Source organism: Dipodomys spectabilis, unplaced genomic scaffold (assembly GCF_019054845.1).
Source record: "Dipodomys spectabilis isolate Male_0828 unplaced genomic scaffold, ASM1905484v1 ptg000273l, whole genome shotgun sequence".
Classification (NCBI taxonomy): Eukaryota; Metazoa; Chordata; class Mammalia; order Rodentia; family Heteromyidae; genus Dipodomys; species Dipodomys spectabilis.
Genome location: NW_024870950.1, coordinates 8,271,585 through 8,283,723, shown reverse-complemented (window position 1 = coordinate 8,283,723; position 12,139 = coordinate 8,271,585). Strand labels below are relative to the sequence as shown.

Sequence of the window (12,139 nt, the reverse complement as noted above, 5' to 3'; positions counted from 1 at the left end):
GAAAGGCCGTAAGACTTTTTTTTTTTTTTGGGTCCGGTCGTGGGGCCTGAACTCTAGGCTTGGGCGCTGTTCCTCAGCTCTTCAGCCCAAGGCTAGCACTCTACTACTTGAGCCACAGCGCCAACTTCCGGCTTTTTTCTTTTTTCTTATGTGGTGCTGAGGAATCGAACCTAGGGCCTCAGGTGTGCAAGGCAAGTGCTCTACCACTGAGCCACCTTCCCAGCCCTGCCGTAAGACTTTTACCTCCAATAAACCACTCATAAAACCAAAAGTGGCACTGTGGCTCAAGTGGTAGAGTGCTAGCCTTGAGCTGAAGAACTGAGGGACAGCGCCGAGGCCCAGAGTTCAAGCCCCATGACTGACCAAAAAAAAAAAAAGATGACAGATCTATCACACAGCCTTGAAATAACTTGCACATTTCAGTACAAAATCCTTAGACTACCAGTGCCTCGCACCTGTAATACTAGCTACTCAGGTGGCTGAGATCTGAGAATCAAGGTTCAAAGCCTGGGCAGAGAGGGTGCCTTCCTGAGCAGACAAATCTGAGAAACTCTAATTTCCAATCAACCAGAAAATAAAAAGTCAGAAGTGGAGATGAAGTGGCAGAATGTCAGCCTCGAGCGATAAAGCCAAAGGAGAGTGCACGGGGCCCTGAGTTCAAGCCCCAGTACCAGCACACAGCAACAGCAACAATAACAAACTCTCAGATTTAGAACTGTGTGTGCATAATGATTACTTGAATTCTGGGCACTAAGAAGAATCATAAGAGAATATAGTGTTTATTATATGGACATTTGGTCAGCTTTCTGCCACTGTAACTTTCAAAGGCTCTAGGCAATTAACTTATAAAGACAAAAAAGTTGATTTTTGGTCATGGGTTAGGAGATTCTAGTCCAGCATCTAGTGGGCTTACATATTGGTCCTTCAGTGAGAGAAGCCCATCACGGTGGTTGTTTGTGACAGAACAAACCACTTATCCCAAAAGCAAAGGAGAGACTAGGACTCCCATAATCCCCTTCTAGAGCATCCTCCCATTGATTCCAAAGTCCTCTCTCTAGCTTTCACCTCCTAAAGTTTCACCTTCTAGACGGACAGGGGAAACTTTAGGAAGTAAAACCTTTAAAGGACTTTAGCACTGACAATGGTTCATTGTTTTTTTATATTATTTTCATTTTGATAAACATTATTTTATATGATTAGATGCACATGGCATTGCGCCTCTGTGCTCCAATCCTGAAGGGTTCTTTTTTTTTTTTTCTTTTTTGGTGCACATTGGGCTTGAACTCTGGGCCTGGGCACTGTCCCTCTGCTCTTCAGCTCAAGGCAAGCGCTCTACCACTTGAGCCATAGCACCACTTTCCTGCCCGGGCTGGCTTTAAACCGCTATCCTCAGATCTCAGCCTCCTGAGTGGCTAGGATTACAGGTGTGAGCCACCAGCACCCGGCGGTTCATTGGTTTTTGATTTGACTTTTCATTAAGGATAGTATATATAAGTTGTCATCTAGAAGAGACTGTGTTGGTCTATTACAACCTTACATTGTCCTCCGGAGGCTGGAGACATTAAGTAGATATGTTGGACTGTATGTCTTCTGAGTGACTTCATTTTGTATCTTCTTCTCTTTTAGGACCTTGCTCCTGAAAACAAGACACAAGTGCTCACATTTCCCAGCTCCCACCATGGTCTCAGAAGACAGAAGAGGGACTGGGTTATCCCCCCCATCAGCTGTCCAGAAAATGAAAAAGGGCCATTTCCTAAAGACCTGGTTCAGGTAGAGGAAACATTGTCTATTTCTCTGTGGAGAATATGTCAGGCTGACTGAGGAAAGAGAAAGCTTCCCCTACCGCCTTTGTGAGGATCGCTCCTTACCAATTTTCTTCCTTTCTGTTTTTGTCTTCAGATCAAATCCAACAGGGACAAAGAAACAAAGGTTTTCTATAGCATCACTGGCCAAGGTGCCGACAAACCCCCTGTGGGCGTGTTTATTATTGAAAGAGAAACAGGATGGCTGAAGGTGACCGAGCCACTGGATAGAGAAGACATCGCCAAGTATATCGTGAGTGTCTCTTGGAAGCTTGTTGATCATAGGGTAACAGATTTCTCAAATTTTTGGTCAAACCATGATTGGTCAGACATTCTGGATAGGGGAGGAGCTTAACTTAGCATATCTTGATATCCTGACGAGGGGAGAAGACAAGAGAGCCTGGGAGAGGGGGCTGGGAAGGTGGCTCAGTGGTAGAGCGCTTGCCTTGCATGCATGAGCCCCTGGGTTCGATTCTTCAGCACCACATAAGCAAAAAGAAAAAAGCTGGAAGTGGCACCATGGCTCAAGTGGTAGAGCGCTAGCCTTGAGCTGAAGAGCTGAGGGACAGCGCCCAGGCCCAGAGTTCAGGCCCCACAACCGGACCTTTCCCCCCCTTAAAAAAAATAGAGAGAGCCCGGGAGAGTGGAGGGTTGCTCATTTATTTTTCCTCTTAAGAGAAAATGTCAAGGAGAATCTTTTCATATCGTGTATCAGTTTAGGGCTAAGATATCAATCTATTCTTGGGGCTGGAAGTTCCTTAATGTAAAAGAAGAGGAAGAATGATGGTATTGGGGAACAAAATCTGTTTCTGGAAGTTGATCGCAATATGAGCTCAGGAGAGAATGTTTTAGGATTCATGTTCTTCCCTAGTTTTTTTTTTTTTTTTTTCTTTTCTTTTCTTTTCTGGTACTGGGGCTTGAACTCAGGGCCTAGGTGATATTCCTTAGATTTTATGCTCAAGGGTGGTGCTCTACCACTTGAGCTACAGTTCTACTTCTAGCTGTTGGTGGTTAATGGGAGGTTAAAGTCTCCTGGATTTTTCTATCCAGGCTGGCTTTGAACGGTGATCCTCAGATCTCAGCCTCCTGAGTAGCTAGGATTACAGGTGTGAACCACCAGTGCCCACTTTTCCCCTATTCTTGACATGGCAATGAGAGGTCTGACTTGGGGGGGGAGGGGTCCTGAGTGCTCTCCAGCCCATGGGTCTCAATTTTATGATCTACTTGAAGCAGCAGCTCATGTGGGAGAAAAGTCCCCCACTGGAGCTCCTGTCAGAGTGGGAAGAGTGAAAGCCAGACAGAGCTGCTCTGGCCAGACCCCTCCCCTTCTCCCACTTCTTCTTCCTCCAGGGCCTAAGTAACCCCTGTTGGTTCTTATAGCTCTATTCTCATGCCGTGTCATCCAATGGGAATGCAGTGGAAGACCCAATGGAGATCGTGATCACAGTGACAGATCAGAATGACAACAAGCCCGAGTTCACCCAGGCAATCTTTGAGGGCTCAGTCATGGAAGGAGCTCTTCCAGGTATTTCCGGTCACAAGGAGCCACACACTTAGACTCTATGGACCCCAAAGGGTTGGCACTAGAGCTTGGGACCAAAGGTCACTGAAGTTGACCTTTCATATGGACGGATGTTCTTTGGAAACGACTGTGTGTGTACGTGGATCACTTGAGCTATAGGAATATGCACACAATAGAAACATTTTAAGAACATACTTTTTTTTTGGGTCAGTTATAGGGCTTGAACTCTAGGCCTGGGCGCTGTCCCTCAGTTCTTCAGCTCAAGGCTTAGCACTCTACCACTTGAGCCACAGCACCACTTCCAGTATTCTGGTGGTTTATTGGAGATCAGAGTCTCACAGTCTTTCCTGCCAGGGCTGGCTTTGAACCTCCATCTTTAGATCTAAGCCTCCTTAATAGCTAGGATTACAGGCTGAGCCACTGACACCCAGCAAAAACATACTTCTTCATTAAGAAACAGATCCTTGGCTAGTACCTTCAACCCCACACAACTCTTCTCTCTGTCTCTCTGTCTGTCTGTCTGTCTCTCTGTATGTCTGTCTGTCTGTCTCTCTCTCTCTCTCTGTTTTTCTTGTGTCAGTCATGGTGCTTGAACTGAGTGCTGTTCCTGAACTTTTTTTTTGCTGAAGACTAGTGCTTTGAGCCATAGCACCACTTCCAGTCTTTAGGTGGTTAATTAGAGTTAAGAGTCAGTCTCACAGCCTTTCCTGCCTGGGCTGGCTTTGAATCTCAGTCCTCTGATCTCAGCCTTCTGAGTAGCTAGGATTATAGGTGTGAGCCACCACTGCTAGCTCACCTTCAGCTTTTTGATGGTTAATTGGAGATTGGAGATCTCTTGGACTTTCCTACTTAAGCTAGTTTCAAACCATGATCCTCAGATCTCAGGCTCTTGTGTAGTTAGAATTACAAACATGAAACATCCATGCCAGGCTTTCCTGCTAAGTTTTTAAAAAATTATTATTATAAAGTTGATATATAGAGGAGTTACACAACCTGCTCATTCTTAAAAGAATTTTGGAATTGGAGGTGTGGTTCAAGTAGTGGAGCTATAGACATGATCAAAAAAGGTTTGTAAAGATGAGATTCTTCCCTGAGTTCAAGGCCCCTCGTATAATTAGAAAGCTTTGCATGGTGTTGAATGCCAGTATGTCCAGTACTATGGAAACAGAGACAGGAAGATCTTGAGTTCAAAGCTAGCCTGGATTACATAGAAGAACATGGTCTCAAAACAGAAAAGGGCTGGGAATGTGGCTTAGTGGTAGAGTGTTTGCCTAACATGCATGAAGCCCTAGGTATAAACAGAAAAAGCCTTAAGTGGTACTGTGGCTCAAATGGTAGAGTGCTAACCTTGTGCAAAAAGAAGCTCAGGGACAGTCCCAAGCCTTGAGTTCAAGCCCCAGAACTAGGGGGGTGGGGGGAAACAGAAAAGCAAAAAACCCCTCCAATCTTAGTCACTTGTTATGTTTGCTTTTTTTCCCCTTCCACCTTGAAGATTGTGATCTCAAATGACAGTAAAATGGGGCTGAGAAGCCATGGCAGAGAATTCTGGAAGTTTCCATCCCATTCAGTTATTTATCATCCCTAGTGCTCCTCCCTTCCCCCTTTGAAACGAGGCGTGTCCAGTTCTCTATCCACAGCTTATTTGGTGTGGCATGCCTTCTGCTCTCCTAGCACTTTGGTGTGGATTTGAGAAATTAGGCCACATAGCTCCCATAGCAAAAGTCTGAAGGGTTCCTGGCATGTCACTCAGGACAGGTGCAGGTCAGCGGCCCTGAGCAAATCCACGCACATGTGACACTGTGTGCTCAAGTCTCCTCTGGTGTCTCTAGGCACCTCTGTGATGCAGGTCTCCGCCACGGACGCAGATGACGATGTAAACACCTACAATGCTGCCATTGGTTACTCCATCCTCAGCCAAGAGCCGGAGGAGCCCGACAGGAATATGTTCACCATCAATAAGGAAACAGGGGTCATCAGTGTGTTCACCACAGGGCTGGACCGAGAGGTGGGTCAGGGCTCATCAGGATCCAGTGGGAGGAGAAGGCAAACATATTTAGTCTCATCCCCTTGGACCGTGCAGAACGCTGCAGAACCAGGGGTCCATATGTGGGCTGAGGTTCTGAGCCTGGATGCCCCGTAAGCCAGCCTGGGCTGCTTCTGACTCAGGCATGTTTGGTCCTGTCTGCAGAGCTACCCCACGTACACGCTGGTGGTTCAAGCTGCTGACCTTAATGGTGAAGGCTTAAGTACGACTGCCAAAGCTGTGATCAACGTCATGGACATCAATGACAACGCTCCCATCTTTAACCCCACCACGGTAATCCTGTGTCTCCTTACTGCTTTCTGAAGGAGGGTCACAACTTGCTCCTGGGCAAACCCTTGGATAGCATTTCCAGACTGGTAGAAGTTAACCTCAATCTGCAAGGATTTATCGACAGATATTTATTTGGTGGTTAATGGGAGATAGGATTAATGGACCACTTTTCTATGCTGGGCATTATGTTATATGAATGATCTAATCACAAGATTCCTGGCTTGTGGCACTTATATTCTAGTCAGAGAGATGCGTGGCAAGTTATAGGAATCAATAAACAGAAGAATTTTAAAGCGAGGTGCTGGTGGCTCATGCTTCTAATCCTAGGTACTCAGGAGGCTGAGATCTGAGGATTGGGGTTCAAAGCCAAGTCCAGGCAGGAAAAGTCCAAGAGAATTTTTATCTCCAATTAACCACACAAAGCCAGAAGAGGAGCAGTGATATGACCTTGACCACTAACCTTGAGCAAAACAGCTTAGGGACAGTGTCTAGGCCCAGAGTTCAAGCCTGAAGTACTGGCACACACAAAAAAGAATGATGATAACAAAACAACAACAACAAAAAAAAAACACTTAATTTTTTATTCAATCACCTAGACGTTGATTTAATGTTTGTAACAGTGGCTTGGCTATTGTGGCTTAAACAGGTACAGATGACAATCCTTGGTACAAAGCACCCACAATATCACCTTGTGGCCCAAAACGACTGCTGTGGCTCCAGCTAGTCACGTCTTCTTCATTCAGGAAAGGCAGGAAGGCAAAGGTCACAAAAGGCATTGCTATTGCTTTAGTTACCCTTACATTCAGCACTTTTACATTCCTAAGACATTGCATTGGCAGCTGCCATCGGTCAGGGAGATACAGCAGTGTGGTATCTGACTGGGCACATTGCTGCCACTAGAATAGGTATTTATAGGCAATTTAGGAGCATCTGCCATCCTAACCTAGTCACTGAGTATGAGGAGGCTTTACAAAGACAGTGGGCGATATTTACATTGAGACTTAAAGCAGAAGTAGAACAGGAAAAGGATTCTCAGCAGAGGCATCAGTGTGTACAAAATGATTTGAGTCTAGAAGAAGCTTGCTGGGCATGGTAGCGCACACCTATAATCCCAGGGAGGCTGAGGCAAGGGGATCATGAATGCAAGACCAGCCTGAGCTACCTAGTAAGTTTGAGTCCACCTTGAGCTACATAGTGAGACCATGTTTCAAATGAAGGAAGGAAGCGAGGAGGCAGCTGCTCTGTGCACAGAAAGTACTGAAAAACAGCCATTGAAAGACCTGAATAAGCCAGGCGCCAGTGGCTCACGCCTGTAATCCTAGCTACTCAAGAGGCTGAGATCTGAGGGTCACGGTTCAAAGCCAGCCCAGGAAAGTTCGTGAGACTCTTATTTCCAATAAACCTCCAGAAAACCAGAAGTGGTGCCATGGCTCAAGTGGTATAATGCTCACATTGAGCTGAAGAGCTCAGGGACAGTGCCCAGGCCCAGAGTTCAAGCCCCATGACCGACCAAAAAAAAAAAAAAAAGACCTGAACATAGAGGACATTGCTGAAGTCTTCTGAGCAGAGCACAGATCACTGTAATAATCACTGTGAAGACACTGCTGAGGAGCTCAGTCTCAGGGCCTTGGGAAACCACTTGTTCAGGGCTATGGGCTCCTCCATGCCGTGATATGACGCCTTGTTTCTAGTGTTTCTGGGATGGGCACGTCCTCCTAAACCTCTGCTTGTCAGCTCACCTTGCCTTGTTATAGTTCTTATGTCTCTTCCTGCCTTGGACTTAAACCAAGAATCTATCAGTCAAGATTGATCAATTGATTGATTATTGATTGCAGTACGAGGGTCAGGTGTATGAGAATGAAGTTAATGCTGTCATCACCACACTGAAAGTGACAGATGCCGACACCCCCCACACCCCAGCGTGGCAGGCCGTATACACCATATTAAATGATCAGGAGCAACAATTCGTCATCGTTACAGACCCCCAAACCAACGATGGCATTTTGAAGACAGCAAAGGTTTGTATGAATGCCCAGAAAGATGTAGCACCCCAGGGCTGGGAATGTGGCTGAGTGGTAGAGTGCTTGCCTAGCATGCATGGAGCCCTGGGTTTGATTCCTCAGTACCACATAAGCAGAAAGAGCCAGAAGTGATGCTGTGGCTCAAGTGGTAGAGTCCTAGCCTTGAGCAAAAAAGATCAGGGTCAGTGCCTAGGCCCTGAGTTCAAGTCCCAGGGCTAGCAAAAAAAAAAGATACAGCACCCCTGTAGTGTCTCTCCCTTGTCTCCTGGAGTCTTCTCAGAAGTGGGTTAGCACTGTCACGATGAAGGTGTGGCGGCTTTCCCAAGTCTGGGTGGACCGAGGATATAGGGGTTTGCTGTGACTCTACTCTGAGATCAAAGAGGACGTAAGTACCATTGGCTCTAGCAAGTTCTTTCCACAGCCATTTGCCTTCCCTAAACCCCTTCACAAATGAGAGGGAGCAGCGTAGACTAGTCTTGGCTATTTTGTTAGACTATTTTAGAAGTCAAGCTTTTTGAAGAATGTTCTAGCTGTAGGTAAACTGGGCACTAGTAGCCCATGCCTGTAAATCAACTCTTGGTGCCCAGTAGGCTGAGATCTAAGGATTCACGGTTTGAAGCCAGCCTGAGCAGACAAATCTGGGTGACTCTATCTCCAGTTAACTCTGGCAAAAATGCCGGAAGTGGGTTTTGGCTCTCACGGTAGAGTGCTAGCAGAAGTGACAAAGCTGAGCCAGGGTGCAAGACCCTGAGTTCAAGCCCTGGTGGTGCCTTGAAGTTAGTCTGCTAAGAGATGCTTAGAGTAGCATGTTTGAAAGAAATATTCAAGGGATTTTTTAAAGTGTTTTTTACCTAGCATATCTCTTGCTCTTTATTCATCATCATTGTGTGCTGTGGGAGTCAGACTCCGGGCCTGAGTATTTTATTTGCTTTTTATTTTTTATCTCTTCTGCTTCTCCAGGGCTTGGATTTTGAGACCAAGCAGCAGTACATTCTACAAGTTACTGTGCAGAACGTGGATGCCTTTGCCGTGAGTCTCCTCACCTCCACGGCCACCATCACTGTGGACGTGATAGACGTGAACGAAGCCCCCATCTTTGTGCCCCCCGAAAAGAAAGTAGAAGTGCCTGAAGATTTTGGTGTGGGTCTGGAGATAACATCCTATACTGCCCGGGAGCCAGACGTCTTTATGAAACAGACAATTACGTAAGTGTGAGGCGACTGGGTGTGGCGGGGGAGGGGAAGACTGAGGATAGATTGTTCTTCAGCTCCATTCCGCGCGCTGTTCCTAGTCTAAGCCCACGCTTGCATCTCCCCAGGTACCGAATTTGGAGGGACACTGCCAACTGGCTGAAGATTGATCCAGAAACTGGTGCCATATTCACTCTGGCTGAGATGGACAGAGAGGACCTGGAGCACGTGAAGAACAGCACATACACGGCCCTCATCATCGCCACTGACAATGGTACGAGGCCACCAGGGGCCCTGGCTGCCTGGCCCTCCTGGTGAACCTCCCTCCTCTGCCCTGCCCTCCTTGGTCTGTGAGTTCATTTCCTACCCCTCCTCTTTCGTGATGCTGGTCCTGGGGCTTGAACTCAGGACCTGGGCACACTGTTCCTGAGCTTTTGGGCTCAAGGCTAGCCTGAGTCAAAGTCCCACTTCCAGCCTGATTCTTTTAGAAGTTAATTGGAGATAAAGCATCTCCTGGATTTTCCTGTCTGGGCTGGCTTTGAACCATGATCCTCAGATCCTAGTCCCCTGAGTAGCTAGGATTATAGGCATGAGCTACTGTCTCCTGACTATTCTTTCTCTCCTAACTTTTTTGTTTTTGGTGCTGGTACTGGAGGTTGAAGAGGAGGAAGGAGTCATTGGTGTTCCTCTATGTTTCCTTGTAGGTTCTCCAGTCGCCACCGGAACGGGAACCCTTCTCCTGGTCCTCTCCGACGTGAATGACAACGCCCCCATTCCTGAACCTCGGAATTTACACTTCTGCCAGAGGAATCCTCAACCCCAAGTCATCAACATCATTGATCCAGACCTTCCCCCCAATACTTCTCCCTTCACGGCTGAGCTGACCCATGGGGCCAGTGTGAACTGGACCATCGAATACAACGATCCAGGTGGGAACTCAAGCTCTGCCCACCAAACTTCTCCCTCCGCAGTCCCCACATCTGAGTTTCCTGTGTGGTTCCACACACCAGGCTTTCTAAGAACATTCAAAGCACCATATCAAAGGCCCCCCACCTTCCCTGCCTTTGTCTCCTGTTGCGCAGACATCACCGGCCATGCAGCTCTGCTTTCTTCCCTCTGCTCTGGAATGTCTTTTTTGGTTGGTCATGGGACTTGAACTCAGGGTCTGGGTGCTGACCCTGAGCTCTTTCGCTCAAGGCCAGCACTCTACCACTTTGAGTCACAGTACCACTTCCAGTTTTCTAGTGGCTAATTGGAGATAAGAGCCTGTGCTGGGATCCTTAGATTTCAGACTCCTGAGTAGCTAGAATTACAGGCCACCAGTGCCGGCATGCCCAGTTCTGGCATGTCTTTTTTTTTTTTTTATTTTGGGTCCGGTCGTGGGGCCTGAACTCTGGGCCTGGGCGCTGTCCCTCAGCTCTTCAGCTCAAGGCTAGCGCTCTACCACTTGAGCCACAGCACCACTTCTGGCTTTTTTTTTCTTTTTGCTTATGTGGTGCTGAGGAATCGAACCCAGGGCCTCAGACATGCCAGGCAAGCGCTCTACCACTGAGCCACCTTCCCAGCCCTCTGGCATGTCTTTAGTTCCCTAGTAGTTATATTCAAGAATGAGCCAGGAGCTGGTGGCTCACACCTGTAATCCTAGTAGCTATGTAAAAGGCTGAGATCTGAGGATCAAGGTTCAAAACCAGCCCAAGCAGGAAAGTTCATGAGACTCTTATCTCTAAATAACTGCCAAAAAGGCAGAACTGTTGCTGTGCCTCAAGTGGTAGAGTACTAGTTAGTCTTGAGCAAAAAAGCTCAGGGAGAATGCCCAGGTCCTCCTGAGTTCAAGCCCCAATACTGACTGACACACTCTCTCTCTCTCTCTCTCTCTCTCTCTCTCTCTCTCTCTCTCACACACACACACACACACACACAGAGAATAAGTTCTTTGTTATTTTTCCTTCTCTTGATCTCATTATTTATTACTTTCTCCAGCCCAAGAGTCTCTCATTTTGAAACCAAAGAAGCATCTCGAGTTGGGTGACTACAAAATCAATCTGAAGCTCATGGATAACCAGAACAAAGACCAGGTGACCACGTTGGATGTCATCGTGTGTGACTGCGAAGGGGCCGTGAACAACTGCATGAGAGCCAATTATGTGGAAGCAGGACTGCAAGTGTCCGCCATTCTGGGCATCCTGGGAGGAATCCTTGCTGTTCTGCGTAAGTACTGCCAGGCTGTCCAGCCTTTCACTTCTCAGATGGGAAGCATCATCCTCTAGAAATGACTTTTTTGGGGGGCTAGGATTCAGGGTAAACAAAGGAAAAGGCTCTCAAAGATGGTGTTTTCAATAAAATAGAAGCTTGTCTCTTACTGAAAATTACAGGGACAAGCAGCCCAGGACCAGAAAGCAGCCCTGCCCTGTTCCATGAAGTCCACAGGGAAGCCAGCCTTCCTACTATTTCATCTTTTTTCATCCTTGGGTGTTTTCCAAGCTTACTCAACTGAAGCTCTGCCACCAGAGCCATGCCTCTGGTCCAACTTTTTGCTGGCTAATTGCAGATGGAGTCTTATAGACTTCCTTTTGCAGGCTAGCTTTGAACTGCAGTCCTTGAGATTTCAGCCCCTGAGTAGTTTAGGATTTATGAACCGTTGGTGACTGACTTCTAGCATCTTTCTCATTCAGAAATTGAGTACAGGGCTGGGAAGGTGGCTCAGTGGTAGAGTGCTTACCTCTCATGCATGAGGCCCTGAATTCGATTCCTCAGCACCACATAAACAGAAAAGGCCGGAAGTGACGCTGTGGCTTTAGTGGTAGAGCGCTTGCCTTGAGCTGAAGAGCTGAGGGACAGGGCCCAGGCCCAGAGTTCAGGCCCCATGACCAGCAAAAAAAAAGAAAGAAAGAAAGAAAGAAATTGACTACATTTAGAAGATGTCTTTGCTGCACACTCCCATTTCACTGAGCTGATAAAGAAGTTTTTTGCTAATGTGTAACTTTTCTCTTTTGGTGGTACTGGGATTTGAACTCAGGGGCTTGAGGCTTGCTAGGTAGGTGCTCTACCACTTAAGCCATGCCTCCAGCCCACTAGTATGTAATATATTAGTAATTGGGCACACAGAGAAAAGCACAGCCAGGCGCCGGTAGCTCATGCCTGTAATCCTAGCTACTCAGAAGGTTGAGATCTGAGGATCGTGGTTCAAAGCCAGCCCAGGCAGGGAAGTCCATGCGACTCTTACTTCAACAAACTACCAAAAAGTTGAAAGTGGTACTATGGCCAGGTAGTAAGTACTACCCTTGAGCAAA

General features: G+C 47.1%; 1 protein-coding gene across 1 annotated transcript in view; it reads left to right on the top strand.

Annotated features, from left to right (window-relative positions):
- Cdh1 (cadherin 1) overlaps positions 1-12,139 on the top strand; it is a 73,901-nt gene that overhangs the window by 58,316 nt on the left and 3,446 nt on the right. Inside the window, exons 4-13 of the mRNA XM_042700646.1 lie at positions 1,627-1,770; positions 1,900-2,055; positions 3,183-3,327; positions 5,154-5,329; positions 5,513-5,641; positions 7,474-7,656; positions 8,620-8,864; positions 8,978-9,123; positions 9,554-9,778; positions 10,830-11,057. Coding sequence (XP_042556580.1) covers positions 1,627-1,770; positions 1,900-2,055; positions 3,183-3,327; positions 5,154-5,329; positions 5,513-5,641; positions 7,474-7,656; positions 8,620-8,864; positions 8,978-9,123; positions 9,554-9,778; positions 10,830-11,057 — 1,777 coding nt within the window. The remainder of the gene's footprint in view (positions 1-1,626; positions 1,771-1,899; positions 2,056-3,182; positions 3,328-5,153; positions 5,330-5,512; positions 5,642-7,473; positions 7,657-8,619; positions 8,865-8,977; positions 9,124-9,553; positions 9,779-10,829; positions 11,058-12,139) is intronic.